The sequence below is a fragment of the Stenella coeruleoalba genome, assembly GCF_951394435.1.
Source record: "Stenella coeruleoalba genome assembly, chromosome: 7".
Taxonomy (NCBI): domain Eukaryota; kingdom Metazoa; phylum Chordata; class Mammalia; order Artiodactyla; family Delphinidae; genus Stenella; species Stenella coeruleoalba.
Window position 1 is genome coordinate 59,061,549 of NC_137153.1, and position 19,581 is coordinate 59,081,129.

Genomic DNA, 19,581 nt, shown 5'->3' on the forward strand with positions numbered 1-19,581 from the left:
ATGGAAAATGTGAGTCCTCCAACTTTGTTCTTTTTTTTCCCAAGACTGTTTTAGCTATTCTGGGTCTCTTGCATTTCCATATAAATGTTATATAGGTTTTTAGAAATAGTTTTATAATTAAGTTTTGATTCATCTAGAGTTTATTTTGGTTGTTGGCTCGAGGTAGGGATCTAACTATGAATTTCTCTATGTAATGAACTAATTTTCTGTTTCATTTAAACACTCTGTCACCATTGTTCTCCTGCAGTTTATTAAATAATATTTACTTTCTCACTGATTGTAAATAAGATCCTTATCAAATACTAACTTATTTAAATAGGAACTTTTATTGAACGAGGACAGGTGCTCTTACTTCATAAAACAGTTTGATTTATGCATTTATCAATGCAACCTTATTGTATTGATTAATGAGCTAATGCTAATACCAATGCCTTGGAGGTTAAAACAAATTATCTGTGACGTGCTTTGAAGTGATTCGATCATAAAAAAGATTTACTTTCTCTCTTTTTTCCCGTTTTCCAGGAATGAGGTTGATGTATTTGCATGATGACTCAGAGAGCCTTGCTGATGACTTTACAATCCAGTTGTCGGATGGGAAACATAAGATACTTAAAACCATTTCTGTAGAGGTCACCCCAGTTAATGATGAGAAACCAGTGCTGAGCAAGTAAGCTACCTGAAAAGAGTGCCTTTCAAATTCTGTATAAAATTCTGAGGTCTGGAAGACTAGATGCAAATGGAATGTGTGTCCTCAAGAGAGAAACAAGTCTTTGACAGCTCCTGCATGTTACAACTTGCCCCACCTAGTCAGGCACCTAGAACCTTTGGTGCAAATATTAGTTAATATAACTTCTCCTTAACAATTCTCAAATTAGCCTTTTAAAAATTAATTTTTATTGGAGTATAGTTGCTTTACAATGTTGTGTTTCTGCTGTACAGCAAGGTGAATCAGTTATATGTGTACATACATCCCCCCTTTTTTAGATTTCCTTCCCATTTAGGTCACCACAGAGAATTGGGTAGAGTTCCCTGTGCTATACAGTAGGTTCTCATTAGTTATCTATTTTATATATAGTAGTGTATATATGTCAATCCCAATCCCTCAATTCATCCCACTCCCCCTTCCCTCCTTGATATCCATAAGTTTGTTCTCTACATCTGTGTCTCTATTTCTGCTTTGCAAATAAGTTCATCTGTACCATTTTTCTAGATTCCACATATAAGTGACATTATACGTTATTTGTTTTTCTCTTTCTGGCTTACTTCACTCTGTATGACAGTTTCTAGGTCTGTCCACATCTCTGCAAATGGCACTATTTTGTTTCTTTTATGGCTAAGTAATATTCCATTGTATATATGTACCACATCTTCTTTATCCATTCCTCTGTTAATGGACTTTTAGGTTGTTTCTGTGTCCTGGCTATTGTAAATAGTGCTGCAGTGAACACTGGGATACATGTGTCTTTTAAAATTATGGTTTCTCCACCTTTCAGTTATTTGATTTTCCTCTAAAAGTTTTATTTACTTGTCAATAATTCAAAATAACCAAACATACAATATAGAATGAACAGTGTACTAAATATTTAAACACATGCATGCACACACATCAGAGTGTAATTAATATATAGATTCAATTAAAGTGTGGTAATATTAACTGCAGACAGTCCTCACTGTGGATTTGGTCAAACTTTGAACTAAGAGTGACTGAGGGAAATATATCACTGACACTTCTTTCATCATCTTGGTATTTCATTGTCCTCCAGTCCTCTACTGTGTTCCATAGGGATCAATGCCCCCTTGCCACCTGTTGTCAAAATGATCACTTTTTAAAAATTCTGTACTGATATTATTAATTGCAGACTTTCTCGGTGTCTCCCTCTGTAGCTGATCAGAGTTTGGTCATAGGGTACAGAGTCTTCATCAATTATATTTCTATAGCTCTAGCCATTTCTCTTTTTATTGGAAACTGTACAGAACTGTCCAAGGTTAGAACTTTAGGAAGTCCGACTCTTCTCAGGTGCTGGGTGGAGAGAATTGTCTGCTTCTTGGTACCTCTTTGACCATTTTAATGGTGTAGCAGTGAGGGGCATTGAGTAGACAGTCCAAGTCTTTATCAGGAAGCGAACAATTTCCTGAAGTGTGTAAACTCCCAAAGTCTCGTCCGCTTTGCAGAAAACAGGACCTTAAACAAATCCCTTCCTTATTCTGCCAATTCTCCTGCTGTTCCCTACGGGCCACCAAGGCCCTTGGAAAGCATTATGGGAAATACTGGAGATAGTTTTTTGGAGGATTGCATCTCAGATATGAGTTTGACAAGGAGTATTCAATAGAAATTTCTATTTCCTTATTCTCTAGCTGGAATGTTGGATTGGTAAATCTTGATTTATAAAAATGAAAATATGAAGGATATTGTGGTATTATGAAACCTCCTTTCTGATGACCTCATTTTACCTAAAAAGGAGGGAGAGAGGTGAAAACTGGTGTTTATTAAGTGCTTACTATGTGGCAGTACGTTGGCTCCTTTCACATATAGTTGTTCCTTAAGTCCTCACCAAAACTGTGTGAAGTAGGTATCGTTATCCTCACTGAGACAACTGAGACCAGAAAGGTAAAATAACTTAACAAGGCACTCACTCAGTCCTATCTGATTTACTATTTCTTGCTATGTTCTTGCTATTAAACTTCCTGGCATAGCTTCATCTACAGAATCACCAAAGCTCCTCTAACTTTGCCTCGAAATTCCTCCTTCTTCTTTTCTTTTTTCCTTTTCTTCTTTCCCTTCCATATGTGTCCTTGGGCGTATCACCTCTCGCCTTCTCCCAGAACTTGCTCCATTATTTTCCCCCTACCGCATCTTCCATCTCTCTCTTTTCATTCCTTCTGCTAATAAGACACAGGGATATAGTTAGTGGTGAAGGGAGCAGATTCTGGAGCCAGACTGCCTTGGTTCAGCCACTTATCGGTGGTGTGACCTTGAACGTGTTACTTAACCTCTCACTACCTCTTTGTCAACTTCTTTGTAAATAGCGATAATAGCAGTATCCTCTTCATGTGGTTGTTGAAAGGATTAAAGGAATTAAAATATGTAAAGGTACTTCAGAGACTAGTACCTATTAAGTTCTCATAAGTGTCAGTTATTAGCGTTATTCCAAGCAGGTATTTTCATTCTAAAACTACAACGATGACTCAGTCCCTCATTTATTTCAGTGCCAGACTATTTGGAGGAATAGCTTGTGTTTGCTTCCTCTATTCCTGCCCACTCTCCAACCTCCCTTAAAAGTTACCCTTGGATTTCCCACCAAATCTAATGGCTCTTCTCATCTTGCTGGACCTTGTTAGGTCATTTGACACCATTCCTTTGATATTCCTTTTAGATGCTGTGCTTTTGGCTCCTGGGGTTACACCCCCTTAGCCCACCTCTGATTCTAGTTGCAGCTATGATGGAACGTACCCTGCACGCTGTCTGTGCCCCATCTAAGTGCCTGTAGTGCTCTGCTTTTTTGCCTCTGGGCTTTCTCTGAAGCAGCAGTGGCTCATTCAGCCCATGTCCAGGCACAGGGGAGAATACTTTGAGGGCAACCCTCCACCTATGAAAGGTAGTGGAGAAGATAAGTATCCCAGCCTCCTATCCTTCTGAAGCATAATTTGAGGCATATTCTACATGGCTCTTCAAAGGATCCCCAGCAGGATTGAGCCCCAGAGCAGTAAATACACCCTTCATTGCCTTTTCCTCCTTTCCTTCCTCACTCCTCCCTCCCTCTCGCTTGTTCCTGAGATCACTTCCCAAATAAATTACCTGCACCAAGATCTTTGTCCCTTTCAGGGTAACTCAGACTATGACATACTTTCTTCTCTCTTGGACCCTCTGAAATTTAATTCTGACCCTTTCTTTCTACCAGACTCCTTATCATCTTCATTGTATTGGCTTCCTGTTTTGATTCATCTGTTTCTATATTAAAAGCACCACTGGGGGAACTTCCCTCGTGGTCCAGCGGTTAAGACTCTGTGCTCCCAAAACAAGGGGCCCGGGTTCAATCCTAGATCCCGCATGCCGCGACTAAAGATCCTGCCTGTGGCAACAAAGATCCCGTGTGCCACCACTAAGACCCGGCACAGCCAAATAAATAAATATTAAAAAAAAAAAGAGAGAGACCTTTCCATACAGTCATGTGTTTAAAAAAAAAAAAGCACCACTGGGAATTCCCTTGCGGTCCAGTGGTGAGGACTCCATGCTCTGACTGCCAGGGGCCCGGGTTCGATCCTTGTTTAGGGAATTAAGATCCCACAAGCCACGTGGCGCGACCCAAAAAAAAAAAAAAAAAATGCCCACCACTAATCTCCATAAGCCCTAAACCATCATTTTAGCCTTCTAAAATGATAGGATTAATATTCTCTAGTAAAGAGGTCGGCAAAAGTCATCTCCTATGGCCAGGGAAGATGTCAGTTATGAGTAGGCAAGAAAAACCTAGTAAAAGAGGTTAGAACTGAGGTGCTTGGGCAATGGCTTGTCAGCAGAGGAGTGGAAGGCTGTTGAGAATGACCAGTTGATGCTACACAAATGTCCTTAATCTAAATCCCAAGGAAACTTCCCAGTTTTTCTCAGAAACAAAGTCAAGTTGGACACAGGCCATGTGTGATGACCAAAACCAAGAGCTAGAAACACAGGTGAAAAGAAATCTCTTCTTCCCTTTGGTAGGACCAGGGAAAACAGCCATATTGGCTGTGAAAGCAGCAGCCCTTTATAGGAGACACAAAACCCATAGCAGCAGCATTTATGGTAGAAGCAGCACCTGCTCTCTGTCCCAGCCTTCTCTTCAAGATGCCAGGAGCTGACCGGGCAGCTGTAGCATTTGGAAAAGATGAATTACTGTGAAGAGAACACTAGTTACCCAGAACATCACCAAGGAGGAGAGTAATGTAGAGGGCTACAGATTACCTAAATATCACCAAATTCATAATGGTCTATCATAAAGGGTACCAGAACACCCGTGAATAAGTCATTTCATTTCTTTAAGTTCCTGTCTGTAAAATTAGAACAATAATCCCTAGCCCACTTACTTCATGGTGCTGTTGTTGTATCAGATAAAATTTTGGAAACAAAATCAGTTTATAAAATAAATTTTAACAGAAAATTATAAAGTTCTATACAAGTAGACAGAAGTATGTAATTACCTCGTGCCATACTCATTGTTGCTGACTAATTGTCCTTAGGACTTTCACATGTAAGGTGAAATGAAAGCCTATTTTACAAATCTGACTCATCATTTTCAGTACTTTGGATATTGAATATCATTCCGTAATTTTTTAAGGTTGAACGCTGTAATAGTCATTATCAGTGTCCCCTCCTAAGGTGATGTCTTCTATTTTTTATATCAACCCAGACATCTTCCTTTTTACAGGAAAGCTGAAATTACAGTGAATATGGGTGAAACTCGTATTATTTCTAGTGCAGTTCTCTCAGCCATAGATGAAGACTCCCCCAGGGAGAAGATTTACTACGTATTTGAAAGTCTTCCCCAAAATGGGCAACTTCAACTTAAGGTTAGTGGCCTTTTTACTTTTATTTTTCAAAATGAATGTAACAGGTATACATTTTCTGAATGCACAGATTCCTATAACTGAAGTTATTCTGTAATAGCCATATTTTGCTCAGAGGTAGAAATTTTAATTTTCCTAGTTTGGGGAGAGCTCACACTATTCTAAATTTACTTCCTCAATTCAGGGTAAATTCAACCAAAATTAAGGTTCATCATTGCTCCTTCCCCATTGGGACTGTACCTAAATTGGAGCATAGGGAGTTACTGGGGTAAAGCAAGTTATCTAGTTACTGATAGACTTTATTTTTTAGAGCAGTTGTTATGGGTATCAACAAACTGATTCTAAAGTTTATCTAGAGAGGCAAAATACCCAGAATATCTAACACAATATAGAAGAATGAAATTGAAGGGCTGACACTACCTGACTTCAAGACTAATATACAACTACAGTAATCCAGACAGTGTTGGTTTGGTACAAGAATAAACAAACAGATCAATGGAACAGAATAGAGAGCCCAGAAATAGACCCACGCAAGTGTAGTCAAGTGATTTTTGACAAAGCAGCCGAGGTAATGCAATGGAGAAAAGATAGTCTTTTCACAAATGGTGCTCACCAGTCTGATTCAGACTGTGTGTGTGTGATGTCCAAGAATCAACCCAGTACAAATTATAGATCAGTCACTTGAGAAGGTCACTTGAGTATTCCATCATAATGTCTGTCTGAATGGTGGATTAAGGCTAGCAACAGTAACCACCAGCCATCTCCAATGTGATTATTTGACTGAATGCTTAACTTTTAATGTAATGTAGGTACAGCCTGAGAAAAGCAGCAAGGATTCATTCTGTGTAGAACAGCTTGATTGTCTTAGATTGTGGGCACCATAGAGAATCAAAGTGAAGAGCAATCACAGATTTAAATTGAGGTGCAGCTGTGTCCTTATTTCATTTCAAAGAGTAATGAAGCAGAAATGCAGTGACAGCTCACACATTTGGGTGACATGGGAACTGAAGTGTTTTGGTTATGAGAAAATCCAGATGGGTCCATGTTCCCAATATGGTGCCACAGAGTTCTCTCCCTGCTCTCTAGGGCTTTTCCAAGTCTCTCCAAGACCAGGGACCAGGCCTCCTGGACTTTCTCACGCGTCCTGGTTTTCTGGTTGACTTTCCTGCGTTTTCCCCACCTTGAGACTGAATCTTATTTTCTTCCTCTTTGGGGGCTTGCAAATGATTTTGTTAAGTCAGAGCTCACACTTGGGAATGCAAGTGGGGAATTAGATGGAGATGACAGAGAGCAAAAGATATCATCTACTGTATTTACCTTCTGGGAAAAGATTATAAAGAAAAACATTAAATAGAATTGCAGGCCGTTTGGTTTAAAACCTGAAAGAGAATCTGTTTTAAAAAATAAATTTACAAACAGATCTTATGATGCAGACAAACAATGTGCTTAATTATTATAATTAACTTTCACCGAGTGAGCACTGGGGCAGAACATACCTGTGTGCAAACATCAGATGGGCACAAGCATTAAAGGGAGGGAACTTTATCAAATAGAATGACAAAGGGAAGTGGTAATACAGTGAGGGGAGAGAAGGCATGTGGAATAATGTGACAAAGGAAATTTTTTAAAAATCATTTAAATTTCTGTTATAGTCTCTTAAACCAGACAGGAAAAGCACAAGATAATATCATATAGTAAATTTTTAAGATGACATTTTGCTTGAATTACCTCAAATGACTTTTATGAGCCCTTCTTAGGGAAAGCTATGCATTTTTAAGAGAAAACAGTAGAATTATTAATTAGAGACAGATTTATTATTATTGTATTTTCGAATAGTCTCAGTTATCAGCTCTCCCTCAGCATAAGGACCTCTTTTAATTGAAAATGCCACAATTTCTGCACTGAATTCTGTACAGAATATATGCTTAACTAATGCCAGCTTATTATTAGAAGAGCATGATACATAATACATATATGATATTTGCAGTTGTTTTCGTGCTGACTCAGGGTATAAATGTAGGGAGTGATAGGGACTTTGATCATTTTTGGTCTTTTGGAAGCCTAAAACTGTGTGGACAGTAAATACACCCATTCTATTTATGTTTTATCTACTTCAGATAAGCCCAGTGACAAACCAGTATGAAATAATAGGTTTTATTAGTTGTACAATGCTAAGAACTAAAAACAAAAAAGGAAACCCCAAATGAGACACATTTAATTTTTAAAGAATCAATTCCAACAGCTCGATTACCCACCTGCTCTCAATAATTGAAATACTTAATCAGCTATGATTGCTTGTGTTAAATACCTTGGAAATAGCACTGCAGTTGAATTGCCACAAGACTTTGTCAAAAATCCTTTGGTTAAAGCTCGTTTTTTCCCCAAGGCCTGAAATTGTTTTAATATATTTCTTTAAATGGAAAATATGATGCAGAATGGCAAAAGATTAAATCTAGAGTTTATCATTCATATTGGAAGTTTTCAGAGGATATGGAAGATGTCCACTGACACAACGTGGGGGGAAAAAAACCCTGGGCAGCTGACTAATTCTGACACCTTTCAGATAGGGAGGGACTGGGTCCCTCTCCATCCTGGCATGAAATGCACTCAGGAAGAAGTGGATCTGAACTTGCTGAGATACACACACACCGGCGCAATGGATTCCCAGAACCGAGACAGCTTCACTTTTTACCTCTGGGACGGTGACAATAGGTCCCCTGCATTTGACTGTCACATCACCATCAAGGATATGGGAAAAGGTAAAGCATGTCTGTCAGGGTTTATTGGAACCAACTTTTACAACCAGAAGTGAGCTGGTGTAAGCCCTTAAAGCTTTTCCCCTCCCTCTCTTCCTCTCTCCCTCCCTCCCTCCCTCCCTCCTTCCCTCTCTCCCACCCTTTCTCCTTCCTTCCTTTCCTTTCTTCCTTCCATCCTCTATCTTGAAATTCCATCATTTATGATTTGATCCTTTGACTCCTCACTTGCTTTGCCTGGGATCTGTGAGGTTTATGAGGGTAGCCAATTCATGTTATTTTCAGTATTTCAAAAAGCCTATTAAAAGCCCAGCCTTGCCCACAATATGGCTGCACAGGCTACTTTAACTGTCAGGGTTTTAAGCTTTAAGTAAAATTTTACCAAATCAATGTGATGACTCTAGTTTTATCTTCAGGGATTGAGTTATTACTTGAAAACAGAGTTTGAAAGGAAAAATATTTTCAATACAACAATAATAAAGGAAATACAAATAAATGTGTCTTAAAATAAAAAAATAATAGAAAGGAATTTTGTTATTGTAAAGGTTGGAGGTTGTTTGTTCACTTTGGAAGTGCTGACAATACTCTTCAGGGACAAGGGAGAATGCTGTAAGATAATTATCTTCTTGAATTAATTAAAGACCATTTGCATGATAGGACTCAGCAACACATAAATGGCAGAAGGAAGAGATTGAAAAAAAAATACTGGAAAGGAATCTCAGCAAGGGAGAGTGTAAGCCCTTGATTCCCAACATGTCACTCACTACCCCATACTTTTCCTTAGAGCTTATGTGAGGAGGGTAAAGATCCTATCTCATTCATCTGTATAGTCCAGGATCTATATATTCCCAGGACCAAGCATAGTCTTAGATCCTCAGTATGTGCTTGATTGACAGTGCTTTCTTTTTTTGCCTTGGCTGCCAGGAAGCTCAGAGCTAAATTAAATTGGATGCTTAGGTACAGTAAAAGTCTTACTTCATATATATGGTAAAATTACAGTTCTGTATTTTTTTAAGAAAAATTTTAAGCTAGCTTGATTGATTTTCAGATGTTTATTTTGGGGCTGTATAATAATATATTTTATTTGCTTGTTTCCTTGAAGATGTCTAATAAGTGACTCTCAGATAAGCTACGTGTTACTGTACACATGTATTTCTCTCTGCAAAAGTAAGACTGCATTCATCATAAGTATCTGTCCAGGCAAAACGTAATACAAGTAAAATGCACCTAATGTATTAGGGCAGGTTATCCTGTCATTGCCTTACCGAGATGCATTCCCTAGCATGGTGGAGGAGAGTTCTGTTCCAAGCAGCCACCTGGAGATTCTTTCCTGCTAGGGGATCATTTGTCTCGGAAGTCCTTGGAGTCACTTTGAGAGTGAGATATGGAGGATAATGAGAGAATTTCATGGGCTAGGCTTGGAGTTAGGGTACCTGTGGCTGAACTGCAGTCACGGGCCACATTAAGGAGTCTGGGCTGTAGAAACTGGAGCAATGCATCCAGGAAGAAAAGGCATTGAGACTGGTGAGTGCCTCACTAGTCTCTGCTACAATTGACACGTGATTATTTTCTAAAAGTATTTGTGAAAACTTACATCAGGTAGATACATTAACCTGTTAACATTTTCAGAAGTTCATAATTTCTTTTCTTTTTTAAACGTAGTGGTGTTTTATCTCTGTACAGTGTTCTCTCCTTCCCCTCCTCCTTCACTGTTGCTGTCCTTCCTTCCCTCCTTCCTTCTTTCCTTCCTTCCTTCTTTTCTTTCTCTCTCTCTCTCTTTCCTTCCTCTCTCCCTCCCTCCCTCCCTCCCTCCCTCCCTTTCTCCCTCCCTCCCTTCCTTCTTTTCTTTCTCTCTCTCTCTCTTTCCTTCCTCCCTCCCTCCCTTCTTGCTCCCTCCTCCCTTCCTTAGCATCAGTTTTCTCAGTTTGCAGTGTAACTTTATAGCCATAATTGTTCATCTCTAAATGAAACTATACTGAATTGTTAGACTAAATCAACACTAATATTAGCATATTGAGCACTTGGGTTATTTCCATTTGGGAGCTATTATAAATAACATTATGTCTTCCCATTGTGCTGTGTCTTCTGATATGTGCAGTGGCAAAAATGACATGGACATCTTTGAGAGAAGTTGAGAAGGACATTGTCTATAGTTGACCCTGATCCATACTCTGTCATTACAGTGCTGAAAAGTTGGGTTCAGGCTAAACCTAGATGCTCTTCCTCCACTCAGCTGTATCTTCTGCTCCTGGTGAAACCTCCTGTGCATGATTTTTATTTCCCCAGCCTTGTTCATTCTTCTTACTTCCTTGATATATTCATCTTGACTCCCTGTGAAGAATCTGGGGCTCAGGTTTTGATTTAAAATTAGGTTGGTCATTGATTCTTAGGTTGGACATAAGTTGCATAGCATTTTGAGTTAAAAGCATAGTATACAAAAAAGACCAATTTGATCATCTAAAACAGGGTTTCCCTGTCTCGGCAATATTGACATTTTGGAAAGCAGAAGTCTTTGTTGTGCATTATCAGATTTTTAGCAGCATCTCTGGTCTCTACCCACTGGAAGCCAGTAGCATGTCTCAGATAGGATAACCAAAATGTCTCCAAATGTTGCTAAATGTCCCTTGGGGGGCAAAATTGTCCCTCATTGAGAAACACTGGGGTAAAATTATACCTCCTTGATGTTTTATTTCCTTATAGGACTAAATATCTTTTCAAGGTTTTATTGACTGTATTTTTAATTCAGAAGTGACTTGGCATTTATTTTACACACATTTCCTTTTGGATATTCACCATTTTAGTGTTAGTTTTCAAGAATTCCTTATATACTAAAGAAAGGACGCAAAATAATAAAATGTTTGAGTTTGTGCTCTTGGGTCAGATATTCAAGCTCCACCTTTCATAATTGTGTAATCATTAGCAAGTTGGTTAACATTTCTACACCTTAGTTTCCTCATTTATAGCCTGAGAAATATGACAATACCTTAACCCTGTAACTGTACAAAGTAGAAACTCTATAGTATTTTAGTTGTGATTTTTTTAATGAACCTCAGGTGAGCAAAATTGGATTATAATCCTTAGTTTGTGAAGCACTGTATCCTTTGTCTGTGTGTGATCCTCTTCTCCTTTGCTCATTCAGACACTCATTCATAGTCTTTTAAACATAAGAACACCTGTGTAGCCACCACACATACAAGGACTGGAATATTAACAGTATCAAACATCTACCTATGTGCTCTTTCCAACGTCCAGTGAGAACCACCATCCTGAATTTTGTGTTAATTTTCTTACTTTTGTTTATACTTTTCTGGGACTTGCTCACTCAGCTAATAAGTGTTAATAAGCTACATCTTGTGTGGTTGCATATAGCTCTAGTGCATCTATTTTGCAGCTGTACAAAATTCAGTTGTATGAATAGACCAGTTTGTTTATACATTCACCTTTTGAGAAGGCATTTGGGTTGTCTCCATTGTTCTCAGTTACAAGCAGTGCTGCCATGACCATTCTAGCCCAGATCTCCTGGGTACAAGTGCATGTGTTTCTCTCCAGCATGCAGCTGGAGTGGAATCCTTGGGTCAAGGCATAGGTGAGTATCCAACTCTTTACAAATAATTCCAGATTGTGTACCAGTTTACACTCCTACCAGACTCATATGCAAGATTCTACGTCCTCTTCAACACTTGGTATCATCAGGCTCCTACATCCTTGCCAATCAGAGGGTTACAAGATGACAGCTTACTGTGATCTTGATTTATATTTCTGTGACTATTCATGAGACTGAGCGTCTTTTGTGCCTTTGTTGGCCATATTGTTACGCCTTCTTTGTGGTATCTGCTCGTGTCTTTGGCTGAATTCTTCTATTAATCCTTGTTATAGAAATCTTGCTATGTCATATTAGTTTTGACTTCTGCACAGTTTGACCTTTGCTTTTTACCTTCACCTTGGACATTTTATTTTTAAAAATTTGGTTCTTGACCACAACCTCTTCTGCCACGCAGGTGATATTGTCATCCGGGCAAAACCACTTTCGGTGTCTAAAGGTGACAGAGGTTTCCTGATGACCACCACCCTCCTTGCTGTGGACGGAACAGACAAGCCTGAGGAACTTCTCTACGTCATCACCTCCCCGCCGCGATATGGCCAGGTCGAATACGTCCGCTATCCTGGGGTCCCCATTACAAGCTTCAGCCAAATGGACATAGCAGGACAGACAGTCTGCTACGTACATAAGAGCACGGCAGCTGCCCACAGAGACACGTTCAGGTGAGCCCCGAGGAAACTTTTCAGAACTCCTTCTTTGGATTAGTGCTTAGAAAGACAAAGGAGGGGAAAAAATGGGTCCTTTTCCAGCTCTGGTGTGAGTATGCTCTTCATCCACTCCCTCGATGGATGAAAGGGAAAGGTGCACAATTAAAATGACAGCAGCCAGCCAAGAAATTAGGGCTCGTTGTTTAAAAATAAACACCTAAGCAGATCTCAGTGCAAGCTGTTCCATGAAGAGACATGTGAAGACCTGAGGATCCCCGCTAATGAGAGCTGCGGAAAAGTAATTTACCTCTTTTTGAGTATGTTTTTCTATCTGAGGGAAAGGAATTTGCTAGTAAACATTTGGCATAAGCAGACAGTGCCTTTTGACACAATGTGTTCTGGTAACTACATCATAAATCATGTTGCCATAAAATGGATCGTATTTCCCCATAGAAACCGTGTTATAATTGGGGGCTGTGCACCTGTTCAAGGATTCTGTATCAAATAAATCACTGGAAGGAATAACAATCTGTTGAAAAGGCAAAGATACAACATTAATGAAGGTCTACATTCATTTAAAATACTGAAATCTGTTTCCAGTCACAGAAAGCAAGAAAAACTGCAGAGGATCTATCATTTAGCAGTTTGCAAAGCTGGCTGAACTTGAGTTTCCCCAAGGACCTCAGGGCTGGGATGAGAACCCGGAAATCTTAGACTAGCCTTTGGGGGACCATGGTACACATCTAACCCTGAATTTTACCAATTAAGAAGGAGGCCATGGGGCTTCCCTGGTGGCGCAGTGGTTGAGAGTCCGCCTGCCGATGCAGGGGACACGGGTTCGTGCCCCGGTCCGGGAAGATCCCACATGCCGCGGAGCGGCTGGGCCCGTGAGCCATGGCCGCTGAGCCTGTGCGTCCGGAGCCTGTGCTCCACAGTGGGAGAGGCCCGAGTACCGAAAAAAAAAAAAAAGAAGGAGGCCCTGAGAGCATTGATTCATTTTCCATACACATAGGACTTCTGGCCTCCAGTATAATTTTTACCATGTCAGAAAACAACCTTCAAAAGAATGCTATAAAATAACATAAATGTCGCAGAGTCCTGTGTTATTTGAACGGCTCCCATAAACTATCAATTACACTGATATACCCGTGTCCAAATACCACTTTCCTCTATCATATATCTTATCTATCTAAATTCAATATGTCTGCTATGATAAACAGTGTTTAAATGTCAGTAAAGATGATTTTGCTTCCCTTTTTGGCATTTGGAATGATGATTTGAAAAGATGATTTGGATAGTTCAACTGTTAAACAAAAAAATCCAGGGGAGTTTGAACTAATACCTTCTTTTTTGCCTTGACAAGTGTTCTTAACAAGCAGATAATCATTTGGTTGGTCACTCTCTCAATAACGAATTCAGTGCTTGAGTGTTGCTCAGTATTAACTGAAACGTCAGAAGTGGGGAATACTTTTCCCACTGGTTCTTTGGCTTGGGAAGGCATAGGCCTGGGGTCAGTTCCTGCCTTCATTACATCACATCTCTGGTTTTCGTCAAGTCACACATTCTCCTGTGCTCGCATTAACTCTTCCATGAAAAGGAATGATGCTCATGTTAGCTGCCTCAGAGAGTTTCTGAGGGGTTTAAATGGGCTTGTGTACATAAAGTACTGAAAACAATACATGGCACGTAGGAAGAACAAGATAAATATTGGTTTCTATTTGTACTGTTATTATTGTTGTTGTCATTCTTGTTGTTATCATTGTTTACTATATTCTTTCCTTGGCCCCATTTTTTTCTCTCCAATCTTTACACCACTAAGATTAACCTTGGAGGAAAGAAGGTATAAAGAGCAATGATGATTCTGTTTTTCCTGTTTGTTAATGGAGGGTGGATGCTTCTAGGCTTAACCTAGGTCTACCAGATTCAGGGCTTTTCGTTTGATACCCATTTCTGGGACTTCTTGTTCCTGTCCATTCCTGCTTCCCCCTGTCAACGCCTATGGGAGAGTCTTTTGAAGACATTAATGACTGTATTGGAGAAACCAGAGATCCTACTGGTGAAGCCAAAGAATGAACATGTAAAGATGTTGAGAAATAACAATTAGGTCTTAATCAGATGGTAGTGATGAGCTGAAAATGAAAAACAAAATCCCTAATGTGAGGATTGGTGATACCATAACAGTTTCCTAATTCACATGCAGAGAGAGTCATACTAGATGGTGTTTTAGAAATCATTCATCCCAGGAATGTCTAACTTTCTAGACTCTGAAGAGACTTACCTGAGAGGTTTAAAAAATTCAAATTCTTGGGCCTTACCGCAGAGAGGCGACTTTGGTAAGTCCAGTTTCAAGCCCAGGAATCTGTATTTTTAAAAGCTCTCTAGGTGATTCTGATGCTATTGGGACTAGCCATCTCCAGTCTGGTCCAGTCCATTGTTCCAAGTATGTTCTGAGGAGTTTGAAGATTTACAGGAGGCTTCTGAGGGCCTCCCAGAGACAGAAAATGAAGGGGCTGAATTGGTGGGACTCTGCAGCTCACATCCCAGTTTTCTGAGATAACTTTGTTTGGTTTAGTTTTTTGGTGGTTTGACTTTTAGTTTGTTTTGCACACTGAGCTTCTGGGCGAGGTTTTCTTTTAGCAAAAAATCTGTGGTTCTATTTCCTAAAATGAGTGATTAGTACCATCAATGATACAAAGATGCAGAATGATGTGGGCTGGTACAGGAAGGAGACAATAAATAATAGGGATTCAAGAGTGGGAAACTACTCCCTTTTAATTCTCTCTATCCTTCTGTTTCTAGAAGGAAGTCTCAGGCCTGTGCTCATATGTACTTAGCAGCTCTTCAATATTAACTGGTTTCCCTTTTTAGCAAAGAGCGTACAGGCCTCAGGCTCTAAGCCATTGGCCAACAATATCTAGCTAGAATGAAGAACAGTTTGTCTTCCTGTATTTATTTTTATAGTATTTGTAGTGATTAAGTTTTTATGAGTGAAAACTTTGAGCTTTTAGTATTTAAAAGGTTTCTTTTCAAGTACATTTACTTAAGCAGAAAAGTGAGTTGATATAAAACAAAACAGTAGGTAATAAGAGTACAGGTAATACTAGAAAATGGCAACAATTGTGATGATGGTGTTTGAATGACTTAAGATTAGGGAACAGGTCCATAGAGAGACAGTAAACGAACAACAAGGGTTGAAAAGCATTGATTTAATCCAATCCCTTCATTTATATCTAGGAAAGCTAGTATTGCTTGAACACCTGTAATGCGTCAGGCAGTGTTCTAGACCCTTTTTTGTGTGTATATCATTTCCCTTAAGCCTTACGCCACCACCTTGAGAGAGGTGTCTTGCTCCCATTTTATGGATGAGAAAACTGAGTTTCCAAGAGACAAAGAAAGTCACCTAAATTGACATAAGTAAGTATCAGAGCTGAACTTGGGCTGAGATCTCATTTTGGAGAGGTCTTTCCATTATACCTGGTTGTACCAAAAATTTGTGGACAATTTGTACTTGTGGGAAGGAACCTTCTCAATGTGTCATTCTGACGTTTGGCCAGCAGTTTTACATATTTATAGTGGAAGAGCCTAGCATCTGCTGAAGACCCTCCTTTTAATCTTGTCATTTCACTAACCCAATCATCGACTGCTGTGTTGTTTGTCAAGTGGCGCTCAACCAAAGCTGAAAGCCTGTTTTAATGAAAGTGTGATTATGGTGCTTTTTAAAAATTAAATATATGCAACCAATCTAATCACCTAAATTTATGTTGCTTGCTGTTAAATCTGGCAAGGAATTTGGCTGGGTAGAAGAGATAAATTCTGCGGCAGAGAATTTTCCCCCTTCTCTTTTTAATGTAAGCTATGGCAGCATTAATTAAACGGGGGAGTTTCATGGTCAGATTTTTACCTTCTGCAAAACTATTTTGTGAATCATAAATTTCTCCTGTATTGTTTGGTGCTGCTGGCCTGGAAGAAAGATTTGGCATCGCATTCTGGGACAGATGACACCAAGTGATTAGCAAGCTGACTTCAGCTGCTAGCAGCCGGGGACTAAAAGAACATGCTAATGTCCTCCATTTTGACATGCCGGCTGGACTTTTTTTTTTTTTTTTTTTTTTCCTGAAGAACTGGCTCTATTTATGATTCCATTTTTATCTTTTAAATGCCATGACAGATGGCAGATTCTTCAGCCAACTCTATTGCCAGGAAATGCAGAAAGCTTGAAAGCACCATGGTAATGGTGAAATCAGACCAGGCAGGCACCCCAGACAAATCTAAGAGTCATTCCTCAAATTTCATGAGACAGTGGTCATCTTGGCTATGTCTCTTCTCAAGGGAGGGGGGTGGTAATAAAGGAAATGGGACCCACAGAAGGAGCTGCTCCCTCGATACCACCAGCTTCTTAAGCTTGGAGTGGATGCCATAACAGCAATGGCACTATTGTTTTAGAACTTGAAAATATGTTTGGAAGGTTTCTTTTGAGGGGGGTGGTAGTGCAGCATTTGTAAGATCATCTGGTCAACCTTTGTAGACACGAAGCACTGACCTTGTCTCACTGGTTCTGCTAGGCTTTTTTTTTTTTTTACTGGGAAGCCAACCATGACCATCCTCCCTGTCTCTCTCTCTCTGATAATGTTCTCTGCCTGTGAGTAGTTTGCAGTGTTACTGGTGAAGGTGGAATGATATGTGTGATCCAGTCCTGTTGAGACATTGTGTCCTTTTCACCACTGGCTTCTTAGCTTTCAGTCAGTGCAGACAGCTGCCTTGGGGTCCCAGCTGGGAACGCTGGCCTCAGTAAACATATTTCTTACTCTTACATGGTCCCTCTCCCGCTCGCCCTCATTCCCATCTGTCTGATGGCAGGCTGCCGGTTTCCGACATGGTCAAATGCCCATCAGAGGCAGGGAGGAGTCTGCGATGGACCACCTGGATCAGGAGAAAACTTCAGTGCCCCCCACACGGGTCACACACACAAGGATAAATGCGGCCGCCTCGAGACTGAGCTTGGAGGACCTTGTTGGGCATTTTTGGAATTCAGTCTCCAGGGAAGAAAGTCAGAATCTCATACTCAAAATGACTGCCTCTGATGAGCCCGTGGCAGTCGCTGGGCCTCCCCCTTCACCTCCTTGCCCCTGAGGGCTGCCTCTCCCCTTCCTTCTTTTTCCTTCTCCACCAGTATTTGACCTGCTTTTAACGGGGCACAAAGACTTGAATTCCACAATTAATGCTAATACTAGAAATACATGTCCTCTGGCTTAAATTTTTGCTCAACTCTAAATGGCTAATTTAAAACTCTCCACAAGAGCATGTGTGGATATAGGGATCTGGTAGGGAATAGACAGCCACTTTATTGTGAAAGAGGGCAAAGTTGGAAGCCTGAAACGTGTTTCTGGAGGGGTTAAGTGAAAAAAGGAGAAATTGGAGGCCCTGAGGGAATGCCTAGTCTCCTTACTTTACCTCTGGTCAGATGATAGGCTCCAGGGAGGAAACATGAAAAAGTTAACAGGAAAACAGTGGAATAAAGGCATAATTCCACGAAAAGCTGCCCCTGAGAAACAGACCATGATTTTTGTACCTAAAAAATGTATATCGCTTGATCTTTGAAACTGTCAAGGTGACTAGTAAGTAAAAAGTTGAAGTACACACACAAATATTTTTCTAGGTGTGCTTTTTTTTCCTTTTTTAAAAAATAATGAATTTTGCAAACACTTCATGATCCAGCAACGAAATGACCCTCTGCTTAGAATATATTTATCCAAATGTATTGTTTTGTTTTAAGGAAGCTATGTGATTTTGCTCAATCTACAATTCTAAAGTTAATTCAGTATTCTTTTCCAAACTGTAAAAATAATGCTGTGGACAAAACCAGGTCATATTCTTTACAAGACAAGGTGTGTGAAATGTCAAAAATGTGCTTTATCTGTAGTACTTCACTTAGCAGTTTTAACTTTTGAGACAAGAATTTCTATGCATCACATCCTATTTTCCTTGTGGGCAGTCTTATCAACTAGATAATTTGAAAGCTCAAAATTTTTAGCCTAGCCTTCAAAGCAAAATCTGTATCAGCCAAACTCATCTTTTACCTTTTGTTCAGCTGCTTTTTTTCCCTGAGTCCTTCTCCTCAGGCAGGCTGGTTGCTACATGACGCCCACACAACCTGGTTTCAGGTTCCCTCATGTTCAAAAGCAAAGCATCAACCCTCCAACCCTGGAGGATAAGACACACATTTTTGTAAAGAATGAAAAACTTGGTAGTCACATTTGTCAGATTAGTAAAGTAAAGGTAAACCCCATATCTTCTCTAGTTTTGAAAAAGAACCTCCTAAGTAAATTCTTATATAATTTAATGTTATATGCCACTGCAACCGTTTTAGACATGTTTACATCCATGGAATATAAGAGTATCTCTCTCCCCCATGAATATTTCAAGCACCTGGTACATGGAGAAAAACGAATAGACACAACTCTGTGATTATTTCAAAGTACATTTCTTTGGCCTACGGTGAACGTGTCAGTTCCATTTGAGTAGTGATTTCCTAACTTGTTGGAGTTTTAATAGTGCATTCTGTGGGCTTAATTTCATGATGGTCTCCATTGTCCTTCAAATAGAAATTACATGTTGAAATGTTCTAAAGATCATTTCAATTAGTTTAATTTTGAGATTGGCAGTGCTGGGTGGAATGTGATTTAGTGATCAATATAATCAGAAGCACATTATGGTATCACAGAACCCGCGATTGTAAGAAAGATTTTGCTCGCCTTGGATTTGTATCATCTCAGTTTTCTCTTTGTAGGTCTGCAGTGGTACTCAGGCACCACAACTCTTTCTTTGTGGACTGCTAAACCAGCATTCATTAAAAACTCTGTAAGAGCAAAAGGTGTGAGGTCAGAAAACCTGGGTCCTGGTCCCAGCTCTGTCTCCTACCTGCCTTATGATCTCCTGCCACGTTTCTGAACCCTTGTGCTCTAATTTTCTTTTCTTTAAAGCAGGGGAATAATCGTTATCTAATGGCTTTCCCCCATATCTTGTCAGGGGCAAATGTGGAAGC

The 19,581-nt window shown here is 39.8% G+C and overlaps 1 protein-coding gene across 1 annotated transcript in view; it reads left to right on the plus strand.

The window, feature by feature from the left end:
• The window catches only part of FREM1 (FRAS1 related extracellular matrix 1), a 272,527-nt gene that overhangs the window by 185,533 nt on the left and 67,413 nt on the right, over positions 1-19,581 (plus strand). Inside the window, exons 24-27 of the mRNA XM_079926359.1 lie at positions 523-667; positions 5,400-5,541; positions 8,102-8,297; positions 12,290-12,554. Of these exons, the coding sequence (XP_079782485.1) occupies positions 523-667; positions 5,400-5,541; positions 8,102-8,297; positions 12,290-12,554 (748 nt within the window). The remainder of the gene's footprint in view (positions 1-522; positions 668-5,399; positions 5,542-8,101; positions 8,298-12,289; positions 12,555-19,581) is intronic.